Source organism: Canis lupus, chromosome 30 (genome assembly GCF_003254725.2).
Source record: "Canis lupus dingo isolate Sandy chromosome 30, ASM325472v2, whole genome shotgun sequence".
Classification (NCBI taxonomy): Eukaryota; Metazoa; Chordata; class Mammalia; order Carnivora; family Canidae; genus Canis; species Canis lupus.
The window spans coordinates 35737152-35757221 of NC_064272.1; the positions used below are offsets into that span (position 1 = coordinate 35737152).

General features: G+C 34.4%; 1 protein-coding gene across 13 annotated transcripts in view; it reads right to left on the bottom strand.

Moving 5' to 3' along the window:
- MYO9A (myosin IXA) overlaps window positions 1-20070 on the bottom strand; it is a 263941-nt gene that overhangs the window by 110354 nt on the left and 133517 nt on the right. For all 13 annotated transcript variants that reach the window (XM_025472276.3, XM_025472279.3, XM_025472280.3 and 10 more), the window contains one exon: window positions 4996-5071. In XM_025472276.3, the coding sequence (XP_025328061.3) occupies window positions 4996-5071 (76 nt within the window). The remainder of the gene's footprint in view (window positions 1-4995; window positions 5072-20070) is intronic.

The window sequence follows — 20070 nt, forward strand, 5'->3', positions numbered from 1 at the left end:
ACTGCAGTCTAGTTAATATTAATGTGACAATGTAAATTTCCTGGGTTTGATGATGTACTATCACTATATAAGATGTCACTTAGGGAAACTAAGTGAAAAGTAGGTACACAGGACTTTATAAACTATTTTTTCCTTTGTACTATTTTTGAAACTTCCTGCTTTTGAAAAATGGAATGTAACCTTAAAATATTTTTCCATTCATTCCTTTTTAAACTATAATACTTTTTCGATAGCCTGGACAATATCTTTATAATTTTACAGTAACTTTCTTCTGTCTTTCTGGTCAAGCTTTTAATTAAGAAGTACAGAAGATAAAAAATAAACATGCAAAAACTTAACTACAAAAATTTTCGTCAATATAAAAAAGTTAGAAAACAACCTAAATAACTAGTAATTGGAAATAGGTAAAATAAATTATGTTACAATCATCCACTGAAAGTCTATGAGGTTTAAAAAATAAAACGTCTATGAGGTCATAAAAATGTTGTAGAGGCACCCGGGTAGCTCAGTTGATTGAGCATCTGACTCTTGATTTTGGCTCAGGGTCATGAGATAGGAGTCCTCAGCTCTGTGCTGAGTGGAGAGTCTGCTTGAGATTCTTTCCCTCTGCCCTTCCCCCTACTCTCTCTCTCTCTCTCTCCCTCAAATAAATGAATCTTTTAAAAAATCATATTATAGGATATTTAGTTGCAAAAAATATGTTAACATATTATTAAATTTAAATACAATATGGTTTATGGTTTTAGGACAATATTTATATACATACATGGAAAGAAGAATACATGCCCCCCTAAATATTTCATGAGCAAAGGAAACCCTTATTCAAAGAAGATATATAAATCACCAAAGGTATGTGAATCACCAAAGAAGTGCAAATAATCAATAAGCACATGAAAAGATGCAGCACATCTGTAGGCACTGGGGAAATCCATATCAAAACCACAACGGGGGAAAAAAAAAAACCCACAAAAACCACAAGGTACTACTTCACATCCATTATTAACATACCTAAAATCGAAAGGATAGCCAATAACAGATATTGGCAAAAGAGAAAATGGAACCCTTATCTACTATCAGTGGGAATGTAAAATGTCACAGCCACTTTGAAAAATTGTTTGGAAATTTCTCAAAATGCTAAACAAAACACAGAGATTTGACCCAGGAATTTCATTCCTAAATACAGTCAAAAGAATCAAAAACAGGTCCACACCAACACTTGTATGTGAATGTTCACAGCAGATTATTCTTAATAGCCAAAAGGGGAAAACTTGAGTCTTCGTCAACTGATAATGCATAAAAAAAAAATGGACATACAATGGAATGTCCTTCAGCTACAAAAAAGAATTAAGTACTGGTAAATGCTACAATGTGGATTACCCTTGAAAACGTTATGCTCGGGGATCCCTGGGTGGCTCAGCGGTTTAGCTTCTGCCTTGGGCTCAGGGTGTGAGAGTCCCGCATTGGGCTCCCTGTATGGAGCCTGCTTCTCCCTCTGCCTGTGTCTCTGTCCCTCCCTCTCTCTCTCTCTCTCTCTCTCTCTATCTCTCATGAGTGAATAAATAAAATTAAAAAAAAAAAAAGAAAACATTATGCTCAGGGAAAGAAGTATCACACAAAAGGCCACATATTATAAGACTCTATTAATACTAAATTCCAGAATAGGTACATCTATAGAGATAAAAATTGGCAAGAATATGAGAAATGGAGAGAAAATAATTAAGTAGGAAGTTTCTTTTTGGAGTGATTAAAATGCTATTCGATTTTGGGATGATTAGCCAACTCTTAAATACACCAAACCTCACTAAACTATGTATTTTAAATGACTGAAACTCTGTGGGATGTAAATTGTTATCTCAATAAAGCTATTTAAAACTAGGGCTCAGGGCAGCCTGGGTGGCTCAGCAGTTTAGCGCCACCTTCAGCCCAGGGTGTGATCCTGGAAACCAGGGATCGAGTCCCATGTCGGGCTCCTTGCATGGAGCCTGCTTCTCCCTCTGCCTGTGTCTCTGCCTCTCTCTCTCTCTCTCTCTTTCTCTCTCTCTCTCTCTCTCTCTCTCTCTGTGACTCTCATGAATAAATAAAATCTTTTAAAAAAATAAATAAAACAAGGCCTAGAAATCAGCAAGCTAGAACTAAAATGCAATGTAGCAATGTCAAAATTCTGAAGAAAAATTCTTCTGACCAAGAGTTCTATACACAGGCAAATTATCAATGTGTGAGGTCAGAACAAAAACCATGTTTAGTTATGGAGGAACCAAAATATTTTCCTCTCATACATATTTTCTCATGGAGCTACTAGAGGATATGCTCCATAACAGTTTACAAAGTAGACATAAAAGAAGAAATGGTAGAAAAAAATTGATGCAAAAGAATGACAAAAACGATATCTAATATAAAGGTAAAGGAAGGTATCAATGTAACAAACCCAGGCTAGTACAGATCAAAAAATGCTAGGAGAGATTTGTACGGGAAAATAAAACTAATTCAAGGCGCATCTGTTTAAATCAGAGGAAATTCAGCCAACTGACAAAGCTTGTGGTTGAAATGGTGATAAACATCAGAAAATCTCAGAGGAAAATCTGGCTGAATGATCCGGGACTATGGAACGATTTTTAAAATAAGCTGTGAAATGGACAAATCAGAGACAAAACTATGTTTACGTTAAATTTAAGAGTTTTTTGTTCACCAAAGGGCACCAAGAAACAAAGTATAATGATAAGCTACAAATTGGGAGAACATATTTGAAACACAACTGAAATGGAACCAGTACATAAAATTTATAAAGAATACTTTTTAAAAAGAAATACAGGCAAACAAACATTTCAAAATATAAATAGTAAGATACCATTTTGTAACCACCAGATTATCCAAAGTTGAGAAGTCTGATAATCAGTTGTGTTGGCAAGGAATGAAACAAAGGGAACTTTGAGCTGCCATCGTTACTGTACATTAGTACAACTACCTTGGAAAACAATTTGGGATTATCTTATAAAACTAACATGCAGGGAACACCTGGGTGGCTCAGCAGTTAACCGTCTGCCTTCAGCTCAGGGCATGATCCTGGGGTCCCGGGATCGAATCCCACATCGGGTTCCCTGCATGGAGCCTGCTTCTCCCTCTGCCTGTTTCTCTGCCACCTCTCTCTGTGTTTCTCATGAATAAATAAATAAGATCTTTAAAAAAAAAATGCACATATCCTACTGAACTAACAGCTCTACTACTAAGTACATATCCCAGAGATGTAATAATAGGTGAACCAGAAGATTGGTATGAACATGTTTAAAATAGCACCATTTGGGCAGCCCGGGTGGCTCAGGGGTTTAGCGCCTCTTTTGGCCCAGGGCCCGATTCTAGACAACGCGGAATCGAGTCCTGCGTCGGGCCCCCTGCACGGGGCCTGCTTCTCCCTCTGCCTGTGTCTCTGCCTCTCTATCTCCCTCTGTGTCTCTCATAAATAAATAAAATCTTTAAAAAAATAAAAATAAAAATAAAGTAGCACCATTTATAATAGTAAAAGAACCACCCATATATCCACTGATGGACAAATCAATTACAGTATATTAATGCCATACAGTCATTTTGTTGTGATAAAAAAAAAATACATAATGGGGCACCTGGGTGGCCCTGTTGGTTAAGTATCTGACTTTGGCTCAGGTCACAATCTCAGGGTCCTGGAATCGAGCTTTGGGTTGGCTCTGCGCTTAGCAGGAGTCTGCTTGTCCCTCTGTCCCTTCCCCTGCTTGTGCTCCCTCTCTCTCTCAAATAAATAAAATCTAAAAAAGAAAAAACTGTAACATAAAACTTACCATTTTTTCTTCTTTACTGAGAAATAACTGACACATAACATTTGATCAGTTTCAGGTATGCAATATAACAACTGAATATTTATATATACAGCAAAATGAGTATCAGAATAAGTATAGTTAGTATTTATCACGACACCCAGTTACAAATTTTTTTCTGTGATGAGAACTTTTAAGATCTACTCTCTTAGCAACTTTCAAATATACAATTCAGTATCATTTAACTGTGGTCACTATACTACCTGTTATTTTCCCAGAACTTATTTATAACTGGGAATTTGCATCTTTTGACCACTGTCACCTATTTTGCCCACATCTTATCCTAGCCTTGAGCAACCACCAATCCGTTCTCTCTCATTTTATTATTTTCAATGTATACTGAGTAAACTGGCATTGAGTACATTCACATTGCTCTGCACCCAGCACGAGTATCCATCTCCAGTTTTAGTCCAATTGAAAATTCGTATCTATTAAACCATAACTCCCCACCCCCCATAACATGTAATATTATACAGCAACTAAAAAGAATAAACTACAATGCAAGAAGTTGGATAAATCTTAAGTGAATAGTTGAAGAGAAAAGAAGTCATAGAAGACAGCATACTATGTACCAGTATTTTTGTAAAACTCAAAAACTAGCAAAGCCAAACAAATTATTGCTTAGAAAAAACATACATTTACTGTAAAACATTTTTAAGAGCACAGTAATGATAAACAGAAAATTCTGGATAGCAGTCACCTGAGGGAAGAGGGGAAGGGAGTGATTAGAAAGTAATATAAAGGTGATTGCAGTAATACTAATAATCTTCCGGTTCTGAACGTGGGTGGTAGGTTCATTTTGTTGGTATGCTTCCTAATGTACATAGGTATTTTTATATTCTATCCAATGCTACATAAATGTATAAAGACTGAAAAGGAGCTTCCCATTAAATATGTATATCAAACTTATTATGTACCATTTCACATTCCTCAGTCTTACCTCTTACTATAGGTTAATGCTGCTGCAAATAGTGTAACTGTGACTAGTTACATGCACATTTAGTCCAATTTCAAACCTTGTTACAGTATTTATAAGAGCTTCAAGAAACAAAAAAACTTAGGCCTGATTTTCTTCATATTTTTAAGCCACAAAAGTATTTATAAGAATTATTTCTTCTATACTTCCTTGAAAACATAAACCAAAATTACTTACTGTTGGTTTTTTTCATTTAGAGTATTCATGCTCTGGAGATCAGAAAGAGGTGTTCTGGGATTTTTCCGGGCTATACCTAATATATAAAAAGCAGACATTTTCAAATCAATGCTAAAAGAAACTAAACATGAAACAATTTTTCTAAGGACAAATAGAATTAATGTATTTCAACAGTAAATATTTGCTAAGCATATCATAAATACCTAAATAATATGAACCAAGTGACATGATTATTACTTACTAATTTGACTTAGGCAACAATGAACCCAACTAGGGAATTAAATAATAAATTATATTTCTTCTCTCATTTAAATATTAACAGAAAATGAAGGATAACTAGGCTGAAGGTCTAGAAATGTATAAGCTCATTATTTTAAATAATGATTCAAAGAATTCCTAATGATTCCTTTGCATCATTTTTCAGCAATAGTTATACTGCTGACATGAGCTATAGATTTCAGAGGTCAATTAATATTACATATAGACACTGAGAATCAAAAACAACAAATTATGTCCTATTAAGCATTACCAGTATTTCTTAAGTTATAATTTACTTTATTTTTTTTTAATTTTTATTTATTTATGATAGTCACACACACACAGAGAGAGGCAGAGACATAGGCAGAGCAGGCTCCATGCACTGGGAGCCCGACGTGGGATTTGATCCCAGGTCTCCAGGATCGCGCCCTGGGCCAAAGGCAGGCGCTAAACCGCCGCGCCACCCAGGGTTCCCTATAATTTACTTTAAATCATATGATAAACACTGAAGCTCTCTATACACATAAGGCCATGAATTTTCATAACACACGCATACAAACATTTAATATATGTAAGACACACTGGAAAGGAAGTGAAAGTATTCAAGATAACAATCTTGTAGGTAGGAAATCCTAAGTAACCCATAAAAAACTAGTAGGACTAATAAAAGAGTTCAGCACAATTATAAGATATAAGATCAATATTTAAAAACCAATTGTATTTCTATTCAATAGTAATAATCAGAAAAGAAAATCAGAAACAATTCCATTAATAACATCAAAATAATACAAAAAGAATAAACTTTAAAAAGTATAAAATGTTTACACTGAAAATCACAAAACATCATTAAAAGAAACCTAAATAAATGGAATGACATCCATACTTATGAATTGGAAAACTTAATTACTGTCAAGATAGTGATGCTCTCTAAATTTATCTATATATCCATGCAACCTCTATTAAAATTGCAGCATTGATTTTTTACAGAAATGAATAAACTCATCCTAAAATTAATATGGCAATGCAGAGGATCCAGAATAGCCCTAACAGTATTGAAAAAGAAGAACAGATTGGAGGACTCACGCTTCCTGAATTTGAAACATTCCTGAATTTGAAACATATTACAAAGATAGAGTAATTGAGACAGTATGGTATTCTCATAAAGAAAGACAAATCAATGGAAAGGAATTCAGAATACTGAATAGACCTTTACATTTATGATCTAATGAATTTTGACAAAGATGTCAAGGCAATGCAATGAACAATGGAACAGAACAGAGAATCCAGAAGTGGACTCTCAACTTTATGGTCAACTAATATTCGACAAAGGAGGAAAGACTATCCACTGGAAATAGGACAGTCTCTTCAATAAATGGTGCTGGGAAAATTGGACAGCCACATGCAGAAGAATGAAACTAGACCATTCTCTTACACCATACACAAAGATAAACTCAAAATGGATGAAAGATCTAAATGTGAGACAAGATTCCATCAGACCTAGAGGAGAACACAGGCAACACCCTTTTTGAACTTGGCCACAGCAACTTCTTGCAAGATACATTAATGAAGGCAAGAGAAACAAAAACAAAAATGAACTACTGGGACTTCATCAAGGTAAGAAGCTTTTGTACAGCAAAAGAAACAGTCAACAAAACTAAAAGACAACCTACAGAATGGGAGAAGATATTTGCAAATAACATATCAGATAAAGGGCTAGTATCCAAGATCTATAAAGAACTTATTCAACTCAACAGCAAAGAAACAATCCAATCATGAAATGGGCAAAAGACATGAACAGAAATCTCAGAGAGGAAGACACAGACATGGCCAACAAGCACATGAGAAAATGCTCCGCATCACTTGCCATCAGGGAAATACAAATCAAAACCACAATGAGATCCCACCTCACACCAGTGAGAATGGGGAAAATTAACAAGGCAGGAAACAACAAATGTTGGCGAGGATGTGGAGAAAGGGGAACCCTCTTGCACTGTTGGTGGGAATGTGAACTGGTGCAGACACTCTGGAAAACTGTGCAGAGTTTCCTCCAAGAGTTAAAAATAGATCTGCCCTATGACCCAGCAATTGCACTGCTGGGGATTTACCCCAAAGATACAGATCCAATGAAACGCCGGGACACCTGCACCCCGATGTTTAGAGCAGCAATGTCCGTCCACAATAGCCAAACTGTGGAAGGAGCCTCGGTGTCCATCGAAAGATGAATGGATAAAGAAGATGTGGTTTATGTATACAATGGAATATTACTCAGCCATTAGAAACGACAAATACCCACCATTTGCTTCAACGTGGATGGAACTGGAGGGTATTATGCTGAGTGAAGTAAGTCAATCGGAGAAGGACAAACATTATATGGTCTCATTCATTTGGGGAATATAAAAAATAGTGAAAGGGAATAAAGGGGAAAGGAGAAAAATGAGTGGGAAATATCAGAAAAGGAGACAGAACATGAGAGACTCCTAACTCTGGGAAATGAACAAGAGGTGGTGGAAAGGGAGGTGGGCGGAGGCTGGGGGTGACTGGGTGATGGGCACTGAGGAGGGCACTTGATGGGATGAGCACTGGGTGATATGCTATATGTTGGCAAATTGAACTCCAATTAAAAAAAAAGACAATGCAATGAGAAAAGAATAATCTTTATAACTAATGGTGCTGGAAAAACTAGATATATCCCCATTTAAAAGAATGAAATTGGACCAAAAATCAAAGTAAGTGCTGAATTTATAAAATTCTCAAAAGAAAATATAGGAGTAAATCTTTATGACATTGAATTAGGCAATAAAATTACTTAGATATGTTACCAAAAGCATAAGCAACCAAAAAAAATGTATAAAGTGGACATTCTCAAAATTTAAAACTACTGTGCTTCAAAGGACAACAGATCAAGAAAGTAAAAAGACAACCCACAGAATGCTAAAAAAAAAAAAAGTTTGTTACTCAACTATCTGATAAGAAACTTGAATCCAGACAATAAAAAGAACTCTTATAACTGAATAATAAAGACAACCCAATTTAAAAATGAACAAAGGATATGAATAGATATTTTTCCAAAGAAGATATGCAAATCATTAGTAAGTTTATGAAATGATGCTTAACATCATTAGTCATCAAAGAAATGAAAATCAAAACTATAATAAGATACCACTTTATCCCCACCAGGATGGCTATAATCAGAAAGACAGATAAAAGTGTTGCCACAGACAAGAAAAAAAATTGAAACCTTTTGTACACTGCTGCAATGTGAAGCAATACAGTCACTTTGGAAAGTACTTTGGCATATATTATCAAAAAAGTAAACCCAGTAATTCCACTCCTAATTAAATTCCCAGGAGAATTTCCAGTAAACTGTTACTGAAAATATCTTATGATCAACTAATTCAGTTAGAACTTTATTTTCTTATATACTGAATTCATTGTTTTTGTTTTATTTAATCAGTTCCTTAGTTATGAGCACCAATTATCCCTATGACAAATTATCATTTTCTATCCTCCATATCTATTCTTTTCTTCTGTGTATTGAAACGAAATCATCTCAGACCTTTCATCAATATTAGCAATTCAATCTTCAGCTATTTTCCACTATATTTTGAGGTCATACAAATGTAGTTTTATGCTTCTGCATGCTTTGATAGTTCTATACCTCTTTTCAAAATCATTCTAATATTTTATTGTCTTGAATTTGTGCTACTGCTTTACTGGATTCAAATTCTTAAATTCTTCTATACTATAAAGTACTCACGGGAAATTTTCTTCTCCTTGGGAGTATTTTCCCTGCAAACACAACAGGGTGTTTCTTTGAGGGTGGTTCTTTTATGCATATTATCTGACCTCCTTATTTCCTTCTGTGTGATTTTCAACATCAATTATTAAATATTTTAAATATTCAGAGGGCATAAGGAATAATAAATATGCTGAACGTTAGCAACTGATCACTCAGAAAATGAAGGCCTGTGCACTCTCTCCTGATCTCATTCCAACAGCTTCAAATTCCATCATGCCCCACTTGCTAGGATGAGCATTTAAAAACCTTTTAACTAAATACATACATACATACCTTTAAAATAGGCATCATAATGGTCAATGACTTAAAGTAGAAGATGGTCTTACGAGTTAACAGACAGCAAAACTTAAAGGAAAACAGGAACTGTAAAAAGGAACCAAATGGATATTCTGGAACTAAAACTGAAATAGAATTCATTCTAGGGACGCCTGGGTGGCTCAGTGGTTGAGCGTCTGCCTTCAGCTCAGGGTGTGATCCCAGAGTCCGGGATCAAGTCCCACCATCAGGCTCCCTGAGAGGAGCCTGCTTCTCCCTCTGCCTAGGTCTCTGCCTTCTCTCTGTCCCTCATGAATAAATAAGTAAAATCTTAAAAAAAAATTCATTCTATATTCATTCTATGGATTTAAAAGAAGACTTTGAACAGCACAATGAACTTGAAATCAATAAATAAAAATTATCTAATCTGAAGAATGAAAGAACAAAAATAAGAGAAAAATGAGCAGAGTATGAGGAATTGAGACAGATCAAATATTCTAAAAACATTTAACTGACATCTAGAAATAAAAGAAACTGCAACAGAAAAAGTTTCTGAAACAATGTCAGCCAAAAATTTCCTAAATTTGATGAAAGACAACTGAAGCACAGGTCAAAAGGTACAGCAAATCCCAAAAAGGATAAATATAAATCATATCTAGGAACATCATAAATTACTGAAAACCAAAAAACAACGAGAAAATGTCTAGCAGCCAGAGGAAAAAAGGTACACTAGATATGAAAGAAGTATAATGGGATTACATCTGAGTTTATCATCACAAATAATGTAAGTCAAAAGAAAATAAAATATCTGTAAAGTACCAAAATTTGATAGTTCCTAATGACATTAAACATGTCTACCTTATGACATTATAACCAACCATAAGTTTTACCTGAGGAATGAAAACATATGTACACAAAATGACATAAACAAGAATGTTTATAGCGGGGCTTCTCACAATAGCTGAAAGCAGTATATTTAACCCTTATATCCATCAAGAAACAAATGATAAACACAAAGTTGTACACACAATTGTTTTTATATACATAATAACTCAGCAACAAACTAACTGTATATGAAACAACATAACATGGGTGTATTTATCATATTGCCTAAGAGAATCAGAACACAAAAGAATACATACTGTATGATTCCATTTCTGTAAAATTTTTAGAAAAGGCAAAACTAATTTATAGTAACAGAAATCTTAAGAGTTGACTATAGGAAGTGGGAAAACATTTAAGAGAACAAGAATCAATTTTCTGATACAGCTGTATTCTAATATTTTATTTTGAATCTTTTGTGTTCATATGATTTAGGATTTTCTCTTATAAACATCTCACAACTAAGTTTTCTTTTTCTTAATTGCATGACTTGTTATTTAACTATTTCATTTGGTTCATTTTAATTTACTGGTATTACTGTTGTTCTTCGTTTTTCTGACTTATTTTATGCCTTGTATCTCCCTAATTATTATATGCTTTTATCCAGACTTCTACTGAATTATTTCCTTTATATTTTGGTTTCTTTTGTTTTGGAAGTCATATATACTCTCTTCTTTGATTATCCTTGAATTTTTAACATATCCACGAATTCTAAATGGAATTCTCTTCCGTTTTGCTAAAGAGTACAAGAACCTCTGAATGCTTCGATTCTAGTTATCCCCTTCCCATCTCAAATGTCGTTACCCCGTACTTATTTTCACCTTGTTTTTCCCCTATTAATCAAGCAAATTAAGTTTTACTACTAAGTTTTATAAAGTAATTGTTTATTTAGATACATAGAACATATCTATCATTTCTTTATCAGATCTCAACACTTTCCAGTGAGTTCAGGTTTTGTCTTTCTCAACTCTTTTAATAAGTTCTATCAGTGTAGATCTGTTTAGATTACTACCTAACTCTATTTATTTTCACCTTTGCCTGGTATACCTTTGTCCATCCTTTTACTTTCATCATTTTGAGAATCTTGTAGATATGGGATGCCTGGTGGCTCAGAGAAATGTTTTCTCCCTCAGCCCACGTCAGGATAGAGCCTGATGGTGGGTTCCCTGCTCAGCAGAGAGCCTGCTTCTTCCTCTCTTCCCCACTCCTGCTCTCTCTCTATCTCTCTCTCTCTCTCTTTCTGAAATAAAGTCTTCTAAAAAAAAAATCATGTAGATATTATTTAACTGAACTTCTTGAAAAATTCATTTGGAGAATTTAATTGATGAGGTTAATCTATTTTTATTAATTTTAAATAGCAGTACTTATTTCTTATATTTTCATATTTTTCATTTATTTTACTCTGAAACTCATTTTTTCCTTTCTTAGTTTTCATTTGTTAAAGGCTTCCTAAGCCACTTTAAAAGATAAAAGTGATTCTATTTTTGTTATTATTATGGTTGTCTATTAGACACACACAATCATGTTTATTTACCCAAATTGATTGACTTTGACAAATATCTATATTCTACCAATTCAAGAAAAATATAGCTCCCTGCCTTTCCTGTAGGCTCCACCAAAATAACATTCTATTTATTTCTCCCATTTGTTTCTCCCATTTTCAAACATGAATTCTGATCATATACCATTTTATTTTTATTTTTGATAGTCTTAATTCCATGCAAAATAGTCTCTTCTATATATATTTGTCTGTGACTTTTGTCAGGCTTCATGATATGTAATTATTTTTACTGTGGTAAACCTTACATATAGAATACATGCATTTGAAGTATACAGTTGCATAAGTTTTGATAATACTACTACCAAAAGAAGATACAGAATATTTGCATCATCTCCCAAGAGTTCCCTTGTGCCTTTTCTTTGAAAACCCACCACACACCCTCCTGGATCATGGCAACCACTAATCTGATACCCACATAGAGTGGTTTGCATTTTCTAGAATTTGATATAAATGGGATATAAAACAGTATGTCCTCTTTTATGTAAGGTTTCATTCAGCATATTATTTTAACAATTGATCTATAAAAGTATCTGTGTGAACATATGTTTTCATTTCTCTCAGATAAATATCTGGGATTGGTATTAATGGAACTGGAAAGTATATGCTTACCTTTATTTTAAAAAACCTGACAAACTCTTTCCCACAATAATTGTACTGTTTTACATTGCAGTAGAGTATATAAGCATTCTAGTTGCTCCACATCCTCATCATGAGTTAGTACTGTCAATACTCTTTAAGTATTGTCAACTTGTTAAAATCCAGCTGTGACAGAGGCTGTTACTGTGGCCTCATTGTGATATTTTGCACTTCCCTAATGACTAATGAAACTGATCATCTGTCACAAACCTATGGATCATTCCTATATCTTATTTTTGAAGCACATGTTCAAGTCTTTAGACTATTTTTAACTGAACTGCTTAATTTTATTAACTACAGGGTTCTTAAAATATTGTTTTCAAGTCCATTATCAGTCATCAGTATTACAAATTATTACACAAATATTGTTTCCCAGGGTGTGGTATGCTTTTAGTTTTCTGAGCAAGATCTTTTTTAAAGTAGAAATTTTCAATTTTGGTGAACTCCATTTTACCCTTTTTCTTTTTTTAAATAGTTTATGCTCTTAAGTCCCATCTAAGAAATTTTTGCGAAGATTTTCTCTCAGGTTTTCTTCTACAAACTTAATAGTTTTACTCTTTATGATGAGCTAGCTATATGACCCACTTCAAGTTCAATCTTACTCAGAATATAGGGTAAAGGTCAAAGTTCTCTTCTTCTTTTTAGATTTTTTAATTTATTTATGAGAGAGAGAGAGAGCATGAGCACACACATGCGCACAAGCAAGGGGAACAGCAGGCAGAGAGAGAAATGGGTTCCCTGACAAGCAAGAAGCCCAATGCAGGACTCAATCTCAGGACCCTGGGATCATGACCTGAGCCTAAGACAGATGTTTAACCAACTGAGCCACCCAGGCATCCTAAGTCCTCTTGTTATATAAGGCTACCTAATTGTCCCAATGTCACTTGTTTAAAAGACCATGCTCAATCCTACTCGATTATCTCAGTACTTATGTAGAAAATCAACTGACCTATATGTGTAGATCTTTTCCTGCATTTTTATTTGGTTTTATTGATCTCTTGATCTTTACACTAACAGAGCAATGTCATGATTATTTTAGTCTTGAAATCATATAGAATAAGTTCTCCAGCTTTGTCATTCTTTTTCAAAATTGTTTTGTCATCCTAGGTATTCTATATTTCTATATAAATCTTAGTTATTAGCTTGTGAATTTCTACTAAAAATCTGCTGTGATATTCATTGGAATTGCACTCAATCTATAGATCTAATTGGAGGAGAACATCTCAGCAATACAAAAACATGTATTGGAAAAAAAGAAAAAGAAAACATGTATCTCTCTTCATTTATTTAGGTATTTTTCAATTCCTTGTAGTTGTGTACAGGTCTAACACATATTTCATAAAGTTATCCCTAAGTGAGGTGCTTGGGTGGCTCAGTTGGTTAAGTATGTGACTTCTGATTTCAGCTCAGGTCATGATCAAAGAGTTGTGAAATGGAGCCCCTCATTGGGCTCTGTGCTGGGTGTGGAGCCTGCTTAAGATGCTCTCTCAATTAATTAATTAATTAAACTCATCCTTTAGTAGTTCATGTTTTAGTATGTTACATTATTACCCATTGCATATTAAAGCACTTCAAAACCTAGCACTTAAAAATAACAGTTATAATCAGAGTTTCTAACAAAACCGGTTTCAAGAACTGCTTAGCTGGGTGGTTCAGATAGGGTATCTTCATGAAGTTATAGTCAATCTGTTGGCCAAAGCTGTGGTCACCTGAAGACTGAAATGGAATTGAAAGATTTGTTTCCAAGGTCACTCACATAATTAGTAGCAAGGATCAGTTCCTAACTGTAGACTGCAGGCTTCAGGGGGCTTTCTCACAGGGCTACTCACAAATGGCAGCTTGCTTCTCCCAGAAACAGTGATCTGAGAGAGCTAGCAAGTGAGAAATTACTTAAGGTGGAAACTGCAGTCTTTCATAACTTAATTTTGGAATTGACATACTATCACTTCTGGCATGTCTTATACACAGACCAAGATGGGTAAAATGCAAGAGACTACACAAAGTTGTGAATACCAAAATATGAGGATAACTGGAGACTATCGAGGAGGCTGACTGCCAAAGATGTATAAATGAAATTCATAGATTTCATTTTCCACATGTCCATGGCTAAAATATAGATTTTTGTGAATTTACCTGGTATCCTGTGAGACTGTTGGAATTTACTTTCTATATCAAAGAGCATATTTTAAACTCCTTAGCACTTTCTATATAGATGATCATTTGTCTACATCTTCCTTTTCAATCTATGTACCTTTTATTTCTTTTTGTTGCCTTATAGCACTGTGTATGACTTTCAGTAGAGGGTTAAATCTGAGTGGCAAAAACAGGTATCTTTGCCTTGTCTCAATGTCAGAGAAGCAGTATTCAATCTTTCATCATTGAGTATGAAGAATGCTATAGGATTTTCATGCATATTCTTTATAAAACAGAGATTGCCTTCTATCTCTAGGCTCCTATAAGTTTTTAAATAGGAATGAATGAAGAATTATGACAAAATCTTTTTATCAACTGAGATGTCATATGCTTTTTCTTTTTTAGATGGATAATAGAGTGAGTTATATTGATTGATTTTCTATTATCAAACCAATCTTTCCTGGAATAAACTCCACTGGATTTCATGTCTTCTCCTTTAATATATTGGTGAATTTAGTTAGCCCTTCTTTTGTTAAGGCTTTTTATGTCTATTATTGTGAGGTATGTTGGTCTGTAGTTTTTTTGTAATGTTTTTGTCTGACTCTGGTATTAAGAGTATACTGGCCTCAAGATATGATTTGCATAGAGTACCTTGCTCCTATATTTTCTGAAAGAGTTGAAGAGAACTGGCATTATTCTTTCCTTAAATGTTCCTTAAATAAAATTTACTATTAAAGCTATCTGGGTCTGGGCATTTCTTGTATGGGGTAAGACTTTACTTTTGAATCTGTTATTGTTAATAGATATAGGAGTGACCACATTTTCTATTTTTCCTTGGGCCAACTTAGTTTGACATTCAAGGAATTTGTCCATTTCATCTAAGTTTTTAATTTATTGACACAAGTGTTCATAATATTTCCTTAATCTTTTGATGTCTATCTTGTTCATTCCAGTTAACAGTATTTGTGCCTTCTCTCATATTTCTTGATCAGAAGGATAGGACTGCACTAATACAGCAGCCACTAGCCACATGTGGCTCTCAATTTGATCTGACTGAATCAGATTAAAACTTCAGTTTTCCAATTTTCAGTAACTTTCAGGTGCTTAACAGCCATATGTTGCTAATGGCTACAGTTTTAGAGAGCATAGCTGGAGAACATTTTTATCTTCACAGAAGGCTCTATTGGACAGAACTAGAGCTTTATCAATTTCATTGCTCTTTTGAAAAATCAGGTTTTTGTTTTCACTGATTTTCTCTACTGTTAATCTACTTTGTATTCACATATTGTAGCTCCTCATTTCTCTTTACTTATTTTGGGTCTAAAATGCTCTTCTTATAGTTTCATAAGGTAAAAGCAATCATTTTGACTTCTTCTTCTAATATAAGGATTTAAAGCCATCAATCTTCAGGCAGCCTGGGTGGCTCAGCGGTTTAGCGCCGCCTTCAGCCCAGGGCCTGATCCTGGAGATCCAGGATCGAGTCCCAAGTTGGGCTCCCTGCATGGAGCCTGCTTCTCCCTCTGCCTGTGTCTCTGCCTCTCTCTCTCTCTCTCTCACTTTCTCTCTCTCTCTGTTTCTCATGAATAAATAAAATCTTAAAAAAAAAAGCTATCAATTTTCTTCTAAACACTACTTTAGTTGCATTATTCAAATTATGGTATTTCCATTCTCATTCAGATCAAAATAGTTTTAAGTTGCCCTTATGAATTCTTTAACTCATAAGTTATTTATAGATGTGGCTTATTTTCAAAATATTTGAGTATTTCTCGAGGGGTGCCTGGCTGGCTCAGTCAGAAGAGCAAGCGACTCAATCTCATGGTTTTGAGTTCAAGCCCATGTTGGATGTAGAGATTACTTTAAAAAAAAATATTGGAGGACTTCTCAGGTATCTTTCTGTCACTAATTTCTATTTTAATTCCATTTGGGCAGACTTAAATTCCATTTGGAATCTCAGTGGAATTCCATTAATTGCACTTGGTCAGGTTAAATTTTCAATCACTTGTGGGACCATACTGAGGCCTGAGGTTAGGAACATTAAGGCAGGCATTGTCAGCATGGTGAGAGTAAGTTATATCGAGCCCACAGCACTTCTCTGACAATTGCTGATCTTTCATCTTCTTCATAAACATGGCCTGAGGATAGACTGAATGTCAAAAGCATGGGTTCAAATTCAAGTGAGATTCTTCTCTTCTACCCTTTCCCTCTCTTCCTCCTACCATCTTATTCCTTCTCCTTACCAGGGCAGGTAAGGATCTTTGCAAAAGTGGGGCTGCAGTTCATGCTTCCAAGAACTCCAATTTCTCCCCACTCCTCTAATTTCCTCCCTGCCAAGTAACAGAGAACAGTCACTAGAGAGAGAAGGTGGGAGCAAAAGAAAAACCACACTAATTTTGTCTTAATTGTGAAGGTCACACACTGTCACTTCTGTCCATTCCATTTGTTAGAAGTGAGTCATTAAGTCCAGCACATGTCTTTTGAAGGGAAGACTATCAAAGAATTTGTGGACATATTTTAAGCCACCAGAACAATGCCTTAATTTTTACTTTAAATAGTCATGTATCTTTTTAAAAGAAATTAAAAGGAAATATGTATAGTCATTTATTTTTATACATGGTTATTATTTCTGTTTATTTCTTCCAATAATTCATGGATCAGCAAACTAAAAGAGTCCTTGGGCCAAATCAAACCCGCTGTCTGTTTTTGTATGGCCTGCATGCTGGGAATGGCTTTTACATTTTTAAATGGTTGAGGAAAAAAAAAAATGGAAGAATATCTTTGTGACATGCAAAAATCATATGAAATTTAAATTTCAGTGTCCATAATAAAATTTTATTGGAATACAGTCATGCTCATTTATTTATGTATTGTCTATGGCTCCTTTCACAGTGCAGCTAAGATATTTCAACAGAGACCATAAGATTCCCAAAGCCTAAAACATTTACTATCTGACCCTTTGCAGAAAAGTGTACCAACACTTACTTAGTATTAATCCAAGTTACCATCTGATGCCATTTCCCTTTAGCCTAAATAACTTCCATTATTAGGGTGCCCAGATGATTCAGTCGATTAAGTATCTGACTTTTGATTTCAGCTCAGGTCATGATGTCAGGGTCATGAGATTGAGCCCCATGTCAGGCTTAGTGCTGAGCATGGAGCTCCCCTCACTGACTGCACACTTTCTCTAAAAAATTTAATAAAAAAAAAGTTGAGTTTTCTGATTAAAAATAAGAAACTCAATAATCATTTTTCATAGAATATGTATTATGATGACAAATTCCCTCAGATCGCTTTTATCTGAAAACATCTTTATTTTAGGTTCATTTTTTTTTAGGATTTTATTTATTTATTCATGAGAGACACAGAAAGAGAGAAAGAGAGAGAGAGAGAGAAAGAGAGAGGCAGAGACACAGGCAGAGGGAGAAGCAGGCTCCATGCAGGGTGCCCGATGTAGGACTCGGTTCCCGGACTCCAGGATCAGGCCCCGGGCCAAAGGCAGGTGCTAAACCGCTGAGTCACCCAAGGATACCTTAGGCTCATTTTTTAAGAATATTTTTGCTAACTGATAAACACTGTGGATAATACATTGTAGCAACACTAAATTCTGTTATGTTTTCTGAAAACTGTTGATTTTTCTCCTAACAGATGGTTAACTTGTCGGACCCAAACTAAAAATATAGAAATTTTGCCTGAAAGTTGGATTTTGTTTAGGGGTTAGGAGAGGCCAGCAGTGTTTTGGTTTATTTTAAGAGAGGGCAAGATTTTATTTATTTTATTTTATTTTATTTTATTTATTTTATTTTATTTTTTTATTTTATTTTATTTTATTTTTTGAGGGCAAGATTTTAATTATGCTTTTTGGGTATCTTTCTGTCTTCCCTGCTTTAATAAAATAGATGTTAATCATATCATTATTCCCCTTATTTAATATGCCATATTTTCTCTTGCTTGCTTTCAAGATTTTCTCTTTATTTTTGGTATTTAGCAGTTTGCCTACAATGTTCCTAATAATGGCTTTCTTTTTTATTTATTCTACTTGGAAGTCACTAATCTTCTTGGATCTCTAAGTCACTAATCTTCTTGTTTTTTTGTTTGTTTTTTTGTTTTGTTTTGTTTTTTAACCAAACAGGAAATGTTTTTGACCACGATTTCTTCAAATATTTCTTTGCCTCTTTCTCTCTCCCCTCTACCTGTGGGATTCCAACTAAGGCAGGAGCTATGCAGAGATACAAAAAGCCTTCTGTCAAAAAAGTAGCAAACTTGCAAATTTCACCCACTGCAATTTTTATCTTTCAAAGGTTGTCTCCCATTTGGTTTGCATGGCTTTGCTGACCAGCTTCCCTGCGTACTCACATCTGTCAGCCAGGTATGGCTGGCACAATTCATACTCTAACTTTGGGTTTTAGCTCTTGGGCAGCTTACTCAGTTCCAGGACTTTCCTCCTAAAGTCCAAGTTGTTTCCCAATCCTCAACTTTATTCTCTGATACCTCAAGCCAGTATGGTGGTGATTTTTCTATCCCTGGGGTAATCGGAGTTGAGAAGCACCTTGTTCAGAAAGCCACAGATTCACAATTCTTATCCACTACTTTACTTACTTCAAAGAATAAACTCTCCTCTGATTTCTGCTTCTTTTTTTGGTCTTAGTGTTTAGTCTTTTTCCAGTGCTTTCGAATCATTTTGGTTTTTTAAAATTTCCTCCAAGTTTTATCATTGTTATCTGTGGAAAGGTTCATTCACCTTGCCAATTATCCATTACCTAAAGTAGTAGTCCCCTGGTTTTTAAAAAAAGTCTCCCAGACTTGAATTTGTAATTTTATACATTATAAAATGTTAATTATTGGTAGCACTATAATAGAAAATGGAATAAACTACCTAAAATAATGGAAAAGTTCCAAATTCTATAGATTTGCATATAAACACAGATAAATGTATAATTTCCTCATGCAGCCTATGTTGTACTTGGGTGCCTTACTATTCTTTACAAAACTGGAATGCCAAAAAAAAAAAAAAAAATTGAATGCCTTCAGGCCTGGTGTTGTCAGACTGAAGGTCACGAAAATCAACGAAACAAATAAATGACTTGCCAACTATTTAGAAGTTGAAAATAATTAATTTGAACTCCCAAAAAAGATTTGTAGGTGGTTTTAAATAATGTCTCATGGATTAAAAGATTTAGAAAAGGCAGATAAGTAATTGAAATGAAGACTCTGTATACCTTTTAGAAAGAACAACAATAATTAATGTTAACACTTCAGGATGATCTTTTTAAAATGAAATACTTACCTTTGTTCTTTCTAAAATGAGAGAACATTTTAATTGTATTTTTCAAAACGCATCACACATTTTCTTATACCAAAACAGCAAAAATAAGAACTGAAGAAAGAATCCACAACATTTGCTTTCAGAAATTCTATTTAACATTCTTTCACTTATAATTGGATACTAAAATTTCATGGAATTTTAATCACAAAACTGTGAAATTAACAAAGTAAATGTATGGTGATTTGTAAAAAAAGCTCAAAATATAAGTAATTTAGGTCCATTATATGCAAA